The sequence below is a fragment of the Pristiophorus japonicus genome, chromosome 8, assembly GCF_044704955.1.
Source record: "Pristiophorus japonicus isolate sPriJap1 chromosome 8, sPriJap1.hap1, whole genome shotgun sequence".
Lineage (NCBI taxonomy): Eukaryota > Metazoa > Chordata > Chondrichthyes > Pristiophoridae > Pristiophorus > Pristiophorus japonicus.
The window spans coordinates 177,103,092-177,122,749 of record NC_091984.1 but is presented as its reverse complement, the minus strand read 5'-3'; the positions used below and the strand labels follow the sequence as shown (position 1 = coordinate 177,122,749).

The 19,658-nt window shown below is 44.0% G+C and overlaps 1 protein-coding gene across 3 annotated transcripts in view; it reads left to right on the top strand.

The window, feature by feature from the left end:
* ppil2 (peptidylprolyl isomerase (cyclophilin)-like 2) overlaps positions 1-19,658 on the top strand; it is a 371,889-nt gene that overhangs the window by 140,402 nt on the left and 211,829 nt on the right. For all 3 annotated transcript variants that reach the window (XM_070887580.1, XM_070887579.1, XM_070887581.1), the window contains 2 exons: positions 2,476-2,551; positions 10,182-10,342. In XM_070887580.1, the coding sequence (XP_070743681.1) occupies positions 2,476-2,551; positions 10,182-10,342 (237 nt within the window). The remainder of the gene's footprint in view (positions 1-2,475; positions 2,552-10,181; positions 10,343-19,658) is intronic.

The window sequence follows — 19,658 nt, the reverse complement described above, 5'->3', positions numbered from 1 at the left end:
ACCAGACAAATAAAATGTAAATTTAATTCATCAATGTGACTTTGGCTTTATTGTTAAAACTGTTTACTTAAAATTTTAATTGTATTCACCAGTGCCCCTTTATTAGTCCCCTTTTTCACACTACTTCTCTCCCCTCCCACATTCGCTCAGTCTGTCTCTTTTGCTAGTTTCCCCTCCCACTTTCCCCCTTTCCTTGTCTCTCCTACCTTCCCCCTATCTGAGTCTTCCTCCCCTTTTAGCCCATCCCCCAATTGTTCCTCCAGTCAGTCTGTTGTGTGCTGCAGAGGCTGGTCATGCACTGCATGTTTGGGCTGCTGGGATTAGTACATTGTTGTTTCCCATTTGCGCCTTTGCTGGGCTCTGAGTAGAATGCGAAGTATGGGATGCACAGCGAAACATAGAACTATTAAGCTATTCAAGAGCAGTAAGCAGCTCCAAGTTGTTGTTGGTCACCCTATCAACAGCTGTGACACCTGAGGGACACAACACATTTCTCCTCTTGGCACTGTGTTTTCACAGCCTTTCTAAGTTATCTTTCTATGTAATAGTTTTTTCTGAAACAGATACAGCAGGATGAGATGTGGCAGCAAAGTGCCCTACTTACTGGGGTTAAAATTCACAACCTATTTTTTAACATAAATGCAAAAGTTCCTCTTCTGCTTGTGTCATCCTAGAGGATGAGACTGGGGAATTAGTAATGAAGAACAGGGAAACAGCAGAGACGTTGAACAAATATTTTGTATCGGTCTTCACGGTTGAAGAAACTACAAACATCCCAATAGTGGATAATCAAGGGGCTATAGGAAGGGAGGAACTTAATACAATCATTATCACTAAAGAAGTTGTACTCAGTAAAATAATGGGACTAAAGGCGGACAAGTCCCCTGAACCTGATGGCTTACATCCTAGAGTCTTAAAAGAAGTGGCTGCAGAAATAGTGGATGCATTGATTGTAATCTACCAAAATTCCCTGGATTCTGGGGAGGTCCCAGCAGATTGGAAAACTGCAAATGTAACGCCCCTATTTAAAAAAGAAGGCAGACAAAAAGCAGGAAACTATAGACCAGTTAGCCTAACATCTGTCATTGGGAAAATGCTGGAGTCCATTATTAATGGGACATTTGGAAAAGCATAATTCAATCAAGCAGAGTCAGCATGGTTTTATGAAAGGGAAATCATGTTTGACAAATTTGCTGGAGTTCTTTGAGGATGTAACGAGCAGGGAGGATAAAGGGGAACCAGTGGATGTGGTGTATTTGAATTTCAAGAAGGCATTCGATAAGATGCCATATAAAAGGTTACTGTACAAGATAAAGGTTCACGAGGTTGGGGGTAATATATTAGCATGGATAGAGGATAGGCTAACTTACAGAAAACAGTGTGTCGGGAAAAATGGGCCAATTTCCGGTTGGCAAACAGTAACTAGTGGGGTGCCGCAGGGATCGGTGCTGGGGCCTCAACTATTTACAATCTATATTAATGACTTAGATGAACAGATCAAGTGTAATGTAGCCATGTTTGCTGATGATACAAAGAAGGGTGGAAAAGCAAATTGTGAGGAGGACACAAAAAATCTGCAAAGGGATATAGACAGGCTAAGTGAGTGGGCAAAAATTTGGCAGATGGAATATAATGTGAGAAAATGTGAGGTTATCCACTTTGGCAGAAAAAATAGAAAAGCAAATTATAATTTAAATGGAGAATAATTGCAAAGTGCTGCAGTACAAAGGGACCTGGGGGTCCTTGTGCATGAAACACAAAAAGTTAGTATGCAGGTACAGCAAGTAATCAGGAAGGCAAATGGAATGTTGGTCTTCATTGCAAGGGGGAGAGAGTATAAAAGCAAAGAAGTCCTGTTACAACTGTACAGGGTATTGGTGTGGCCACACCTGGAGTACTGTTTACAGTTTTGGTCTCCGTGTTTAAGGAAGGATATACTTGCATTGGAGGCTGTTCAGAGGAGGTTCACTAGGTTGATTCTGGAGATGAAGGTTGACTTATGAAGATAGGTTAAGTAGGTTGGGTCTAAACTCATTGGAGTTCAGAAGAATGAGAGGTGATCTTATCGAAACATACAAGATAATGAGGGGGCTCGACAAAGTTGAGGCAGAGAGGCTATTTCCACTCATAGGGGAAACTAAAACTAGGGGGCATAGGCTCAGAATAAGGGGCCGCCCATTTAAAACTGAGATGAGGAGAAATTTCTTCTCTGAGGGTTGTAAATCTATGGAATTCTCTGCCTCAGAGAGCTGTGGAGGCTGGGTCATTAAATATATTTAAGGCGGAGATAGATTTTTGAGCGATAAGGGAATAAAGGGTTATGGGGAGTGGGCAGGGAAGTAGAGTCCATGATCACATCAGCCATGATCTTATTACATGGCGGAGTAGCCTCGAGAGACCAAATGGCTTACTCCTCCTATTTCTTATGTTCTTTGGTCTGAAATGTAAACTTTCATTGCTTTGTTTCATCTGCAGGATCCATCCAATGTGGACAAGTTTAATGTTTCAAACTTTTTCCATGTCAAAAATGACCTGAAGGTTCCTGATCCAGGTAAGGAATCCCTTGCACTCATGGGCTTAGATATGATTGTTGGATTTAAAGTTGTGTTATTCGATCGCGGAAGTCTTTTGCAGAAAATTTTTCATTAAGGTTTCATTCCCTTAAATGTTTATACTGGCCAGTTTGGAAGTGAAATGGTACGGTAGGGGATATACAACGCAAGTACAGGGGCACATGTGGCTGCATGGAGCCTATTATAAAGCTACCACTTCTATGTTCTGGTATTTACAGAACGCCTCCAAACATATACATATCCCTTTGAATGTCGAATAGTCTCGCACCCATTCACAGCACTCAAATGCATCCCCAAGTCAGAGAGAGAATTGTTCCTCAGACATTTGTTCATCTGAGTTGTGCAGAAAGAATAACTGTCATAAGAACATAGGAAATAGGGGAAGGGGTAGGCCATATGGCCCCTTGAAGCTGCTGCACCATTTAATAAGATTATGGCTGATCCTCTACCTCAACTCCACTTTCCTGCCCTAGCCCCATGTCCCTTGATTCCCTTAGAGTGATCTCAGTCTTGAATATACGTAATGACTGAGCATCCACAGCTCTCTGGGGTAGAGAATTTCAAAGATTCATAACCCTTTGAGTGAAGAAATTTCTCCTCATCTCAGTCCTAAACCCCTTACCCTGAGACTATGACCCCTAGTTCTAGACTTTCCAACCAAGGGAAACAGTCTCTCAGCATCTACCCTGTTTAGCCTTCTCAGAATGTTATACATTTCAATGAGATCACCTCTTACCTAAACTCTAGGCCCATTCTACTCAATCTCTCTTCAAAGGACCACACTCTCACCCCAGGAATCAATCTAGTGAACCTTTGTTGCAACCCCTCTCAGGCAAGTATATCCTTCCTTGGGTAAGGAGACCAAACTGTACATAGTGTAGTCTCACAAAAGTCCTGTGCAATTGCAGCAAGACTTCCTTACTCTTATACTCCAACCCCCTTTGCAATAAAAGCTAACATACAATTTGCCTTCCGAATTGTACCAACATATTAACTTTCTATGATTTGTGTACAAGAATACCCAAATCACTCTGCATACCAACATTTACTAGTCTCTCACCTTTTAAAACATTATTCTGCTTCTCTATTCTTCCTAACAATGCGGACAATTTCACAGTTCCCACATTATACACCATCTGCTACTTTCTTGCCCACGCATTTAACCTGTCTATATCTCTTTGCCGCTGCTTTGCATCCTCCTTATGGCTTATTTTTCCACCTGGCTTTGTATCATCAGCAAACTTGGATACATTGCACTTGGACCCCTCATCTAAGTCATTGATATAGATTGTAAATAGCTGAGGCCCAAGCACTGATCCTTGCGACACCCCACTAGTTACAACCTGCCAAACCCAAAAACCCTAATCGCTGTTTCTGTCTGTTAACCAATCCTCAATCCATGCTAATATATTTCACCCAATCCCATGTCCTCCTACTAGTATAAGTTTTTACTAACTTCAGAGCACAGTTTTATGGGAGGTCTCCTAGTATAGCCAGCACACTGTAACTACTGCCTCCATAAACTGAGTGTTGGCAGCTAATGGGGTGAATCCATGGTCCACAGTAACAGGACTGACCATCCAGATCTTTAGCTACAAACTCAGGTTTAAGATTTGGTGTGGTACTTGACAAGTTACTATGGGTTCTGAGTGAAAGGTTGTCAGATGGATCTAAATGAGCTACTGGGGGATGATTTAAGCTGTGGCAGAGTGCACTCCTCTGCCATTTGTCACACTTGGTTGGACTGGTATAAGAGAAGCAGATCTTCAGTTATGATTATTCTGTGTAATTTATTTCACAACATAAGGTTACCATTATAGAACTTTGAAGTTCTCCTGTAAAGATTTAGCATGCAAATAACACAACTGTGACTTGAACTCAACTGGATATTGATTGTTGCTGACAACCCTCTCAGCTGATCGTGACCCTAAAGGCATAGGAAAGAGTGATATCAGCTGTCATTGGTCTGTTAGCAGAAATGGTGAAGTTAAACAAAAGGATTTGTGCTCAGAGGAACAGTATCAAGCAGTCTAAGTTGACAGCATTCTGTTCTTAGGGCAAGTAAAGTTACTGGAAGTAATAGGGGTATAGTAATAGAGGGTGGAGCAGGCTGGTTGGGTGGGTTGGAAGATGGTGAGGGCGTAGATGGGGAATTATGATCGGTAACATGATGAGCAAAGGATAGAGGAGGGATGGGAAAGTTGGGAGGGATAGCCCTGAGCAGAATAGCTGAGGAGGGGATGCTTTTCCAAATTTCGATTAAAGCTATTAATGTAATTAAATAGAAATGAGAATGCAGATACATGCAATTCAGCCCAACCTTTCATACGAGCAGTAGCCCTAATTCCCCATGCCTGCTTTGTTCCCATTTTCCTCTTTTTTTCCCCAAGCAACCCATCTACAAATGCAAAAACCTGAACTTAAAGCCATCAAGCCAATCCATCTCACCTATTCATTTTGTTATTAGCACTGGAAAACAACATTTTATCTATCTCCTGATTCAGTGCTGAACCCACACCCGATGCCTGTGAATTGAGCTATGTATCAGTTCCCTTCAATGACAGTTCCAATTGAGGGAAATAAAAACTAAATAGAACCTGTAAATCCTGCTCAAGAATGTCAAAGTGCATTTCCCTTCATCTGCTTGATGACCCAGACTGGTCACCAGACCTTGGATCTCTGCCAGTGGTGATCTGTGACTGGCAACCTGGAGATGCATCAGATTGGCTTGCTGCCACCTCTTCCCAACTTTTTGTAGAAATGTAATGGGAATGTACAGAAAAAAGCCAGACACAATAGGGAATTTGCTGTATGGTGATTTTCAGAGCCAAACACCGACCCCCACATTTCCATGGTACTTATTGTAAATAACTGGCACAGTGAGGAGATAGCTGCAGTTATAGTGTTGAATACTTAATAGAAAAGTTTAACGCATATGCAAAGTCTTTGCTGAGGATAATTGTACCAAATGTTTATGGATTTAGTGGAGACAATTTGTTTTTAGAGTTATTTATATTTGATTTCATGTATAATTTTTTTATAAAGAGATACAATTCTTTAATGAAAGTAATAAAGTGGAATGAGATGTGAAAGATTTAAAAGATGTGGGGACTGTTGCAATTAGTTGGATGGAACAAAAGCTGTGGTTCATCAATACCTTGGGCCCAAGTTTGCCTCCCTGGAGGTGCGCCGACTTTCTGTACTAAAGACAGTGGCAAAAACTTTCCTAGGTTTTCTCCCTGCTCCTTGGAATGTCGCAGGCCTCGGCGTGACGCAGCGCAAGTAGTGGCGGGGAGGGGGGGGGGAGAGGGGAGGGAGGGGGGGGAGAGAGGGGGGAGAGGGGGAGGGGGATGGGGGGGAGAGAGGGGGGAAGGGGGGGAGGGGGGAGGGGGAAGGGGGGGAGGGGGAAGGGGGGAGAGGGGGAAGGGGGGAGAGGGGGAAGGGGGGGAGGGGGGAGGGGGAAGGGGGGGAGAGAGGGGGGAGGGGGAAGGGGGGGAGGGGGGAAGGGGGAAGGGGGGAGAGGGGGAAGGGGGGAAGGGAAGGGGGGGAGGGGGGAAGGGAATGGTGAGGGAGGGGAGAGGAGGGGGGAAGGGGGTGAGGGAGGGGAGGGGGGGAGAAGGGGGAGTGAGGGAGGGGAGGGGGAAGGGGGAAAGGGGAAGGGGGGGAAGGAGGGAGGGGAGGGGGGAAGGGGGAGGGGAAGGGGGGCGGGAGGGGAGGGGGGGAAGGGGGCGTGAGGGAGGGGGGGAAGGGAGGGGAGGAGGGGGAGGGAGGGGTGAGGGAGGGAGGGGTGGGGGGGAGGGAGAGGGAGGGGAGGGGAGGGGGAAGGGGGGGCAGAGGGGAGGGGAGGGAGAGGGAGGGGAGGGGGAGAGGGGGGGAGGGGAGGAGGGAGGGGGGGAAGGGGGGAGGGAGAGGGGAGGGGGGGAGGGGAAGGGGGGGCAGAGGGGAGGGGAGGGGGGGGACGGGAAGGGGGAGGGGGGGGGAGGGAAGGGGGAAGGCGGAAGGCGGGGGGGGGGGGGGGGCAGGCCCCGGTGCTGAAAACAGTGCTGGGACCTCTGCACATGCGCACTAGTGTGTGCACGCATGTGTAGTAGCACCTCACCCTCAGAGTCTCTGTGTGGGAGAGGCCCAAAGCATGCCGCTCCTAGCCCTGGCCGAATGGACTCCTTCATCAGCTTTCCCTGCCGCGTTCAGCCTCCCCGCTCCTTCCCCCCCCCCCTTTACCAATGCCGGGTTCAGCCAGCCCCTCCCCCCCCCCCCCCCCCCCGCCTTAACCGATGCCGCATTGAGCCTAGCCTCCCGGTGTGCATCTTACTACCCCTAGCCCTGGCTGAATGGGCTCCCTCATGGGCGGCCAGCTGCTATCGTTTTTCTGCAGTAAAGCTTTGTTGAGGGTAGGACTTCTATTTTTTATTTGTTTATTTATTCATTTATTTATTGATTGATCATGTGGTCCTAAATTCTTGTTTGATTTACATTCAAGTTTATTATTCTTCTGCTTTCAAAAGGAATTCTGTAAAATAGTTTGGCTGAAACTCTTATTTACAGGACTTGCTACAATGTATTTGCTAGTTTACCAATCCATTTTTAATCTAGTTGTTTAGTGCTTTGTAAGTCTTGGTGCTAGGTGCAGGTCCTCTCAGCTTCTTTGTATTTTTTATTTGTTATTGAATGCTTATTTTTGTGCTTTGTTTAGTGCTTGGTGCTTTAAATATACTGCTTTGTTTAGTGCTTGGTGCTTTAAATATACTGCTTTGTTTAGTGCTTGGTGCTTTAAATGTACTTACCTGCACTGATTTCTTAGCTCACTGCAAGGTTTTTCTTTGCGGCCACAAGTGGCCTAAGCTGGCCTAAGTTAGTTTGGAGTAACTTTTAGCTGTCTAAACTTGCTTAAATGGCCAAAACAGGCGTATGGAAATGGAAATGGAAAAAAAACGAAACTAAAAAAAAACTAACAAACTCACTTACACTGGAGCAAATTAAATGGGCAGAATTGCAATTTTTAAGATACTCCAAAAAAATCTAGTTGCTCCAAAAAAAATGGAGCAACTCCTGGGCAAACTTGGGCCCTTGAGAGTTAGACTGGATAATATACTCCCAGTAAATTAAGGTGATTAAAGTTTGTTTTTTAAAATTAAATTGTGATTATGAAATAATAACCATGGAATAACATTTGACTTATTTAATTGGGTGTTCAACTGCTTGTAAACTGATAATGCATCATAAAATGAACTTGTATCTCAACGATAATATGCTGATATTTGATAATTTCTCTCTCTAAAATTGCACAGTATTAAAGACCAGCAAGTATCTGTATTAAAACAATCAGGGGGCAAATTCATTCAAATGTCTTTCATGTAGAAGATCTCCTCCATGATAAGATGTGTGATTACGTGACCAAAGGTGTCTATTTTTATAGACCAATTTTTCAGCCCAATCAAGCCCGAGGGGAGTTTCCTATCATTTTTGATAAATTGCCAATCAGTTTTAATGCCTAGATCAAAAGCTCCAATCTACAGAACTATTTTAATTACAAAATTCCAGAATAAGTGCAGAGTATTATGTGTTCTACAAATATGCAACCACATAGCAAGGCAAAGCTATAGTGTGCCATCCTGTGTAGCCACAGGCAGAAACCTACCAGTCCTCTGAACCTCATGGTTCAAATTGAGTCAAGACTTTTGAGTGAGCCTGATGTGCTCTTTACCATTAAATGTGTGATTTTTAGCGCACAACCCTGCACAGGACCTGTTCTAGGCTCATTGCTGTATTTTTGGTCAGGTCTGGGCATAGAGGTGGTTCAAGTAACAGCCCTGTGCCGTACTGCAGCTGATTGAATGGGAGGGGTACTATGCGCTTGTCTGTAAGTGATGGTGGCATTTAGCAAAATAGACATTGCAATCAGGGAGGAGGAGTGTGAAATATTAGATGAAATAAACATAGTGAGATAGGAATTATAGGAAAGGATTTAGCAGCTTTGAAAGTGGATAAATCCCCAGGCCCGGATAAAATGTATCCCAGGCTGTTAAGAGAAGCAAAAGAGGAAATAGCAGAGGCTCTGACCATCATTTCCCAATTCCCCCTGGCTACAGGTGTGGTCCCAGAGGACTGGAGGATTGCTAACATTGTACCTTTGTTTAAGAAGGGAGAAAGGGATAGACTGAGTAATTACAGGCCAGTCAGCCTAACCTCGGTGATGGGAAAATTATTGGAGAAAATTCTGAAGGACAGGATAAATCTTCATTTAGAAAGACACTGATTAATCAAGGACAGCCAGCATGGATTTGTTAAGGAAGGGTGTGTCTTACTAACTTGATTGAATTTTTTCAGGAGATAACAAGGAGGGTTGATGAACGTAGTGTGTTTGATGTAGTGCATATGGATTTTAGCAAGACTTTTGATAAGGTCCCACATGACAGACTGGCCACGAAAGTAAAAGCCCATGTGATCCAGGGCAAAGTGGCAAGTTGGATCTAAAATTGACTCAGAGGCAGGAAGGAAAGGGTAATGGTTGATGGGTGTTTTTGTGACTGGAAGACGGTTTCCAGTGGGGTTCTGCAGGGCTCAGTACTAGATCCTTTGCTTTTTATGGTATGAGTTTGCAGATGATACAAAAATTGGCTGTGTGGTTGATAATGAAGAAGAAAGCTGTAGCCTGCAGAAAGATATCAATGAACTGGTCAGATGGGCATAACAGTGGCAAATGGAATTCAATCCGGAGAAGCGTGAGGTAATGCATTTGGGGATGGCTAACAAGGCAAGAGGATACACATTAAATAGTAGGACACTGAAGTGTAGAGGAACAAAGGGACCTTGGAATGCATGTTCTCAGATCCCTTAAGGTAGCAGGCCAGGTAGTTAAGAAGGCATACGGAATGCTTGCCTTTATTAGCCGAGGCATAGAATACAATAGCAGGGAGGTTATGCTTGAACTGTATAAAACACTAGTTAGGCCACAGCTAGAGTACTGCAGCAGTTCTGGTCACCACATTACAAGACTATTGTGATTGCACTGGAGAGGTTACAGAGGAGGTTTGCGAGGATGTTGCCTGAACATGAGAATTTTAGCTATGAAGAAAGATTGGATAGACTTGGTTTCGTTTTCTTTGGAACAGAGGAGGCTGAGGGGAGATTTTATTGAGGTGTATAAAATTATGAGGGGTCTAGATATAGTGAATAGAAAGGGCCTATTTCCCTTAGCAGAGGGGTAAACAACCAGGGGCATAGATTTAAATTAATTGGTAGGAGGTTTTGAGGGGATATTTTTTCTCCCAGATGATGGTGGGGGTCTGGAAAGGGTGGTAGAGGCAGAAACTCTCACCACATTTAAAAAGTACTTGGACGTACACTTGAAATGCTGTAACCTACAAGGCTACAGACCAAGAGCTGGAAAGTGGGATTAGGCTGGATAGCTCTTTGTCACGATGGACTGAAATGGGCTCCTTCCATGCTGTAAATTTCTATGATTCAATAAAAGAGACTTTCTGATAATCCAGAAATTCACGTGACCTCATTTTCCCCTACCAATTCTCTGTACTACACAAGACCAATGGAAAAGAATGACACTAGTATCCTTTCGGATTTCTCACTCATACCCTGTCTGTTTTCTAGATGAGGAGAAAGCAAAGTCAGACCCATCTTATTATCTCAAAACCACCAGTATGGAGCTGACGGAGACACTGAGTGAACTGTACAGAGACTATAAGGGCGATGAAATACTGGCATCTATCATGAAAGCACCAGAAAAGAAGAAAGTGGATAAAATAAATGCGGTGAGTTTAAGTTTCCATTGAGTTAAAAGACTTTACATCGTTTGGCAATGAAAGCACCATGTTAAATGAAAGAACCAACAGTTTTCCACTCTTTGGAGAATCTGGGGAGAATGTCAAATGATTACTGTTGAGGGAGAACTTGAATTGATGACTGTAGTTAATTTTTTAATGTTTTCGTCTAATTAACTATAAAATAATGGTTATTTGAATGTCATTTACTTGAAGGGTTCAGCCGAATTTTACTTTAAATCTGTAAAATCTGTGGATATCCAAACATGATGGGACAATCAACTTGAGGGGTTCACATCAAATAAACTGAAAGTAGAGCTGAAATGGCTGATAACTGAGTTCTGTATCCGGGGGTTAATTCACTGCTTTCCAATCGTTCCATGGTACTTAGTTTTATAATATATATTATAATGTTTTTCAATGTCAAAGGTGTTATATTAATGCAGGTTGTTGAATAGTTTTTTTTAATTTTTCCTTTTAAATAATCAGAGTTCATTTTAGACAGTTGAACGTCAATGATTATGGTGGTAATCTCAAAAGTTGTTTATTTTAACCTGGTGCATGTTGGGAGACCCTCTGCCTCCGTCAGATCACATCGTTTATTAAAGATACTGAGGTAAAACCTCAGTCGTTGAAAATCTGAAATAATATCAGACAATACTGGGAATGCACAGCAGGTCTCAGCATCTGGAAAAAAACAAAGTTCTGACAAAAGTGTTCAGATGTTGACAGACCAGCTGTGTCTTTCTCGTATTTTCTTTTATTATAGTTTATTAAAATACCACGCTTCTGCCACACTAGATATCCCAGACCGTCTTTGTGGTTGATTACTCAATGTACCAACTGCATTTTGTGGCAGGAAATAGAGAATACTGTACTGGATGGGTAGCAGTGGAATGCAGAAATCATGTGAGTGATTTCCTTGCCACTTGTGTGCTGTTAAGTTCATCAGGAATGAAATAAATTCCATATTCCCCCGTTACCCGCAGAATGTTTTAATTACATTTGTATATTTAATGAAGATACAGTCCCATGATTCCTTTTTCTTTCCGATCCAATAACAATCTCCTTTATAAGCCCCCTGCTGATATCACATCAGTTCTGCCGTCTTATATGTCTGCTGCATAATGTTAAAAGTCCGAAACACAATATAAAAATAAAACCACGTATGGTATAGGTAGATTTTCCAAACAGTATTTGTGTATGTGAGGTACATAAATCATGAGCTGATCATCTCTCACCACTCATGAGTTACCAGGAATAAGTTTTTCCATCACACATACGTATGATCTATTTACGATCAGTTTAAAATAGTCACTTTGTGCTGTACTTCAGTGGTAATCCTTATTGGCAAAGCAATTTAAGAGCCAATTGAAATAGACGTCGGGGATTGCTGGATAATCTTGGAGACGCTGGATAGTTGGGGATCCAGTGTAGGAGATAAGGATTGCTGGAATCTGTCTGCAGCCGATTCCCCTTGTTAATGCGTTGTAGATTAGTGGTATAATATATGCAGGCTGCTGAGAAAGACTAGATATTGCACTCAGTTTATTTAGACCCTGCCCCAATATGCAGCCATTTAAATTTATCCACCTTAAATTGCAAGTGCAGTTCCTTTACCTGCCTACTTCAATTGTCCAGATTGCCATGAATGCTATGAATCTCCCCGACACAGGTCATCTGGCTATTCTTGGTTGATGTGCTCAGGACATTTAGTATACTAGAAGTACCCTGCCCCAAATTGTTTTAAAATAGTGGGCCAGAAGAATTGCTGTGGCACTCTGCCGCTCACTCCCTAAAGACATTGTTTCAATGATCATCACTATCTGCTTTCTGTTACCAGTCTCGCAAGCTAATTTGCCATCATACCATTTGTCATTATTACCTTAAAAAGGCTCGAGCATAAAACCCTTAGCAAAAGCCTTTAAAATCCAAGTTGCTGCTATCTACTGTATCATTCTGATCAAATGCATTTAAATCTTCAAAGAATTACAGTAGATTTGTGCCCTTAGACTTATTAGGCTGGTTTTTGGCTTTGCCGATTTCGTGGCGAAAATGGAGGCGGGGCGGGAAATTTACCGCCCAATTAACGTTCGGGATTAATTGCTCAACTTTCGTAATTTGTGCTCTGTGCAGCGCAAAGGGAGGCGTTGAACTATTTTTGCGGTGCATAAACAGGAACCTCGGTGCGGGGCCGGGAGCGCTCAGAGAGAGCTCTTGGGAGGGAAAAATAAGAAACATTCAAAAAGACATTCAAAAAAACATTGCCAACACCCTTACCTCATAAATTGCTGCAAAAATATAAAAAAATAAAAACTTAAAACTTTTTTTTGCTGTTTATCCAACTCACTGCCGCCGGCAGGGCTGCACCACTGTGTTTTCCCTGGTGGTCATCGCGGGGCGGGTCGGGTGAGACTCGTAACTCGCAGCAGTGTCACACTGCGAGCCATTGCACACCCGGCGCTGTTCTCCCTGGCGGTGCTTCTAAACGCCGCTGCAAAAACCGACCCAAGGATCGCGACTGGACGAAAAACAGCTGATCGCCCCATTTTTCGGCGCGCTGGGTCAAAACACGGCAAAAACCCGGTCGCAAACAACCCGAAAATCCAGCCCATTGTTTCTAAAACTACATAACAAGCATTTTTGGACGCTGTGTTATTTAATGAATATTGATTGCATCCAGTAAAATGCATGAGGCACTTTCTACACTGGCAGTGTTCAATAACTGGTCCATAACTCTTTGATTCGTATCTGACAGTTATTTTGAATAATTGGATTACATTAGTTGTCCTCCAGTACAGCCCTAGTATTTATGGAGTTTCTCAAAAACATTTAATTAGTCCCTTGCCTATAATTTGTCTCTTTACCAATGATTGGGTAAATGCTACCCCAGGTGCTGTTTGACTTGATGGCTGGAGCAGTCTCTCTATTTGCTACTTGACCTGGTCATCATTTAAATGGATACAGGTGCTTCAGAAACTGTTTCATGTTCTCCAGCAGCTGCAGACCCTTCCAATCTTCACAATACTGGTTTAATAAATATACAAATCTGGATGATTACAGTGCACTAAGCAACCCAATGCACTGGTGCATGGGAGACAGTTATTGCCAAATGCAGTTGCCAATTAACCCCAAGTTTATTGCTGTTACATGACAGGCCTGACGTTTTTCTCTAATGTAGCGTTACAAATTCCTGGAGTTTTCTAACAGCATTGTGAAGATTGGAAGGGTCTGCAGCTGCTGGAGAACATGAAACAGTTTCTGAAGCATCTGTATCCATTTAAATGATGACCAGGTCAAGTAGCAAATAGAGAGACTGCTCCAGCCATCAAGTGCCTTGTTTCCATTTGGCAGCATTTAGTCAGCGCTGAAATCTATATTAAAACAGAGGCTGGGACTAAGTATTAATGCGCTAGAAATGAGCACGTGGACTGCGTTTCTGACTAGCATGATGTTGGAATGTATGTGTATTAATGCGAGGAATGTTACGAATAAGATTGATGACCCTCAGACGCAAATTGCCACATGATATGGTGGCTGTAACGGAGACTAGACTTAAACATGAGTAGGAATGGGAACTCAACATTCCTGACTACAATGATCAGTAAGGCCAATGGAAGCTTGGCGTTTATTGCAAAGGGGATAGAGTATAAAAGCAAGGAGATCTTGCTGCAGTTATACAGGGTATTGGTGAGGCCACACCTGGAATACTGCATACAGTTTTGGTTTCCATTTTTAAGAAAGGATATACTTGCTTTGGAGGTTGATTCCGGAGATGATCTTATTGAATGGCGGAGAAGGCTCGAGGGGCCGTATAGCCTACTCCTGCTCCCATTTCTTATGTTCTTATGAGGGGGTTGACTTATGAGGAAAGGTTGAGTAGGTTGGGCCTCTACTCATTGGAATTCAGAAGAATGAGAGGTGATCTTATCAAAATGTATAAGATTATGAGGGGGCTTGACAAGATGGATGCAGAGCGGATGTTTCCACTGATAGGGGAGACTAGAACTAGGGGGCATAATCTTAGAATAAGGGGCCGCCCATTTAAAACTGAAATGAGGAGAAATTTCTCCTCTCAAAGGGTTGTAAATCTGTGGAATTCTCTGCCTCAGAGAGCTATGGAGGCTGGGTCATTGAATAAATTTAAGACAGAGATAGACAGTTTCTTAACCGATAAGGGAATAAGGGGCTATGGGGAGTGGGCAGGGAAATGGACCTGATCGGATCAGCCATGATCATATTAAATGGCGGAGCAGGCTCGAGGGGCCATATGGCCTACTCCTGCTCCTATTTCTTATGTTCTTATGTATTCAGGAGGGATTGGGAAGGAAAAAAGACAATGGTGGTGGGGGGGTGGCACTATTGATCAAGGATAATATTACACTTCCACAGAGGGATGATGTACTCGAGGATTCAAAGACTGAATCTGTTTGGTTAGAGCTAAGGAACAGAAAAAGAACTGTTACATAGCTGGGAGTTTACTATAGAACCCCAGATAGTGAGGAGGAGATAGAGGAGTAAATCTGTCAGCAAATTCAGAGAAATGTATAAATAATAGAGTAAGTGACTTCAATTAGACTGGGGAAAAACAGAGTAAAGGGCAAGGAGGGTGAAGAATTCCTAAAATGTGTACAAGAGACCTTCCTTAATCAGTATGTTTCTAGCCCAATGAGGAATGAAGCAGTACTGGATCTAGTTCTGGGGAATGCAGTCGGAGAACATCTGGGTAATAGTGATCAGAATATAATTAGAGTTAATGGGCTCAATTTTCCCCAGTGATTTGCTCCGTTTTTTTGCCGTGCGTCGTATTTTTTGGCCTAAATTTTAAAAATCCAAGTTTCCCCAACGATTGTGCGCCAGTGTAACTCAGTTAGTTACGATTTTTTTAGGTTAGTTTTTATTTGCGTTTTTTGCGTAACCTGATGTCTGCGCCAGTTTTACATAATTATGCAAGTTTGGCCAACTTACAATTCTCCTAGGACAGCATATATGACCACGCCCAAAAAACCTTCTGGGCACTTAAGAAAAACCAGCGCACATTGAAAAATCAGCGCAGAAAGACGCCATTGTTTTTAGGCGATGTTTTTGAGGGAGTCAAGAACACACAAACATCAAGCTTAAATTTTTCCAACTAAAAACGCAGAAAATGGAAGCTTCGTGCAATTCTTTAAGTTTGGATTTTTTTTAAGTGCCATGTCACCACTGAACGCCTCCAAACCAGGCTCGAGGGTCGGAGCGTCGGCCGGCAGAATTGGTCCCTTGGATACGGGCTCGGCTTGAAAAGAAGCCCGGGAGGTGTGGGGGCGGGGGTGAATGGGGGTATGGGGTGTGGAAGCCGAACTGAAGGGATGAGAACCCTTACACTACGCCACAATGCAGCAAGCAGCATCAAGTGAAGCCCGGGGGCGGTGGGGAGAGGTGGGGGGATGTGGAAGCTTAATTGAAGGGATGCGAACCCTGCCACTATGCAACAAGCAGCATCAAATGAAACCCGGTGGGGGGGGGGTTCCCGATCTAAACAAGCCCATTGCGCATGCTCAGAACTGGGTGTGGTCCATACTAGGGCGTCGACCTTGTGGAGAGAGACAACAAAGAAGCTTGTCCTGCCTGCCATTTTGAGCTTCTTGCACAGGTACAATTTAAACATCGCAGCATGTCATTTGATGCAAGATACCCTGGGCGCATCCATGATGCATTCATCCTGCGTGAGAGCGCTATATCTACCATGTTTCAGCAGCAGCCAGAAGGGCAGAACTGGTTACTAAGAGATAAAGAGTACAGCCTCACCACCTGGCTCATGGCGCCCCTACGCGTAACCTGGATGAAAGCTGACCGGGAATACGACATATCGCACATTGCAATGCGCAGCATAATAGAGAGGACCATTGGCATCTTGAAACAACGTTTCCAATGCCTGGACCATTCCGGAGGCTACTTGCAATACTTCCCTGAGATTGTTGGTCAGTTCACTGTTGTGTGCTGCATGCTGCATAATTTAGCCATCATGAGGCAGCAGCAGCAGGTATTAGAAGACCCACCTGAGGTGAGAGTGGCTGATGAGGAGGACGATGCAGATGACAACGAGGATGAGGAAGCTATGCAACTACCTGAATCCGGAGCACGCGGCGGAGGAGGGCAGGCCGTCGTGCCCCTTTAACGATTGCTTGAGCCTTGCGCCAGCAGCTCATCCGTGAACACTTTGCTGCCTGAAGGCTCAACGATAACTATTCCAGAATGGACCCATGTTTACTGTTTGGACCTGTTCCGTAATGTTGTGTTGTGTTAATGGAACAAATGATGGAAATGATTCTTGTTTACTTCAAAAAGTTGTGTTAATAATGGAAATGATTCAGTTATAATTTAAAATATATTTTATTCAAAAGTTTAACAAACATTTGTTTGTACTTAACTTTAATAAACATATTCTTGCATCAAACTTTAAAGTTTTCAGTTAACATCACTTACAAACTCTAAGATCACTTACAAACTTTTAAACATAAATTTACCTAACTTACAAAAAACTTTTAATTTGAGAACAGTTACAACAGTAACAACAATAATAATAATAACAGCAGCAGCAAAGAAAGGCTGCACCCATCTCTCCTCCACATTATTCTAAGACTGCCCGTTGCGCTTGGTCTTGGTAACTCCACCACCCCTGCTCGCAGGCGGTGGAGCAGCGTTTGTCGGGTTGGTACCAAGCTTATTCTTTTGAACATCTCGAGTAATGCACACTTCTTGATGGAGGGGGGCAGGCGGTAATGTGGAAGGCCCAGCTTGGGCCTCTTCAGAGCCTGGTCTGGGGATTGGAGTGGGAGTTGCAGTTGATTCTGTCAATGGGCGCGGGTCTGGGCGTGTTCCCTTATTGCAGCAGTTAACTCCGACATTCCCTTCCTCATGTGCCCCGACGGTGTCTCAATTACCTGCAACATTCCCTCCCTCATGTTCACTGACAGCGCATCAGCTACCTGCGACATTCCCTCCCTCATCTGCACCGACATTGTGTCCGCTGCCTGAGACATTCCCTCCCTCATGTTCCCAGACAGCGTTCCCATTTCTCGTGAGAGTGTTGTTACTTCTCTCGACAGGTCCGATACCTCATCACCCACCCCACTGATGGTGTCCAGGAGTGATCGCATAAGGTCAATGCTCTCCGCAGTCATTGCAATCATGTAAACCACATCTGGGTGTGCCTCGCTGCATCCCACTGGGACCCACAGCCTCGCTGAATCCCCAGCCATGGACTGTGGGAAACCATGGAATGTCCCAGCAACACTCGTACCACTCAGGAAAGGGGCTGGCATCTCAATGGGCAGCCCCTGCACCTCCTCTAGAATGAGTACAACAGTGTTCATCCATCACCTCCCCCTCCTTGTCACCCTCACCCCCATGCTCTTGGTCTGGAAGGTGCGAGTGGAAGATGTTCTCTTCAGGCTCGTCTGCGTCTGAATCTTCTTCATCGTCAGGGTAGCCTCAAGTTCTACAAAATATAACAGAACAGACAAATGGTTAGCAGCAGGGGAGAGGGCAGGGTAGCATGAGTAGGCTCACACAGCGCAGGCAGCAGGCTGATTTGAAGGACTACTATGAATGATAGCACATTGCATCAACCGAAGTGTAGCTGACGGCGACATCCCCATGAACCGAAGCATGGCTAGCCCGCCCAGTACTTAACATTTAGCAAAGGCAGACTGTGGAATTTGCAGGACTTACTCTCTCCCTCGAGTGTGGGCCCAGCTTGTGCAGTGGTGGTTGCTTTTCTCCAGGCAGGACCCATCAAAGCAGCGACCCTCTCTTCCAAGGGTGCAGATTTGCCGGGCCTCTTCCTGTTTCCCATTTGTTATGTGCCACCTTCTTCTGCAAAGATGAAAATATAATTTTTTAGAGAGGGTGTCTTTCTACTGGGTGCCAGATATACAGCTGGTCACATTTACAATTGCCATTCCATTGAATAAATTAAAATAATACGTACACTAACTATTGACCAAGGTACTGGCACTTCTTTTTGCACTGGCATCCAGACCTCGGGGTGGTCACCATTGCACAGTAATCTTCTACAAGTTGGTTCAGCATTTCTTCATTTCTTTTGGTGGAACTTTTGTGTGACCTCTGCTGGTGTCCAGCTCCTGCCATCTGTTCTCAATCACAGCAACTAGTGCCTCCACTTCATCCTGTAAGAAATTCTTGGTCCTTGAGCAGCATTGCATCTTGTATTGCGACTCCGATTTTTCCAATGAGAATTAAAGTTCTCACACACAACTGGCTCTTTAAAAATGGCCGAATGCAGACTGGGAGCTCTACTGGACATGCGCGCCCATAGGAATAATGTCAAAAGCGTCCTTTTTTTTCCGCGCATACGCAGAAGGAGGGACATCGGTGCAAACATTAGGCTCCACTCACCGAAGCTACAGGACAGGCTGCGCGGTGCCAATTTCAAAAAATAGAACGGGACAACTTGCTCCTTATTTTTTTGTCGTAGTTGGGGCCAGAAAAAAACGTGCGTAACTCTGGCAATACGCCAAAAAATGGCATTGGGGAAAATTGAGCCCAAAGTAGTTATGGAAAGGGGCTAAGAAAAATCAACGGTAAAAATAACCAACTAGAAAAGAACCAATTTCACTGGTTTGAGAAGGGATCTAGCATAGTTGGACTTGAAGAAAGATTGGCCAGGAATACAGTAAATGAGCAATGGCAGGCCTTCAAGAGTTTGGGTATAAGCCAAGCATATTCCATAAGAAGGGAGGATGGGACATCCAAAGCCAGAGCTCCCTGGATGACAAGTGAATAGAGGTTAAAATAAAATATAAAAATGAGGTTTATGACACGTCAGGTACAGAATACAATCAAAAACCAGATACAATACAGAGAGTACAGGGGGAACTTGAAAAAGGATATTAAGAAGGGCAAAGAGAGTATGCGAAGAGATTAGTGGGTAACATAAAAGGGAACCCAAAAATCTTTTACAAAAATATAAAAAGCAAATGGATAGTTATAGGAATGACATGGCGGATTAAGGACAAAAAAGGAAATCTTCTTGTGGCGGCAGAGGGCGTGACTGAAGTACTGAATGAGTACTTTTGATCTGTCTTCACCAAAGAATAGGATGAAGTTAATGGTCCTGAAACCACGGCCTCCCTGGGTCCGTATGGAGTGTGTACGGACCCGGGAAGGCATCGCAAAAGCCGGTTTTCAGCACGTGGCTTTCCTGATCTGTCAAGCTCCAGTAAATCCCCTGGGAGGACAGACGCACTAACGTTAGTGTTCTCGATCAGGCCAACATCCCTACCATCGAAGCATTGACCAACCT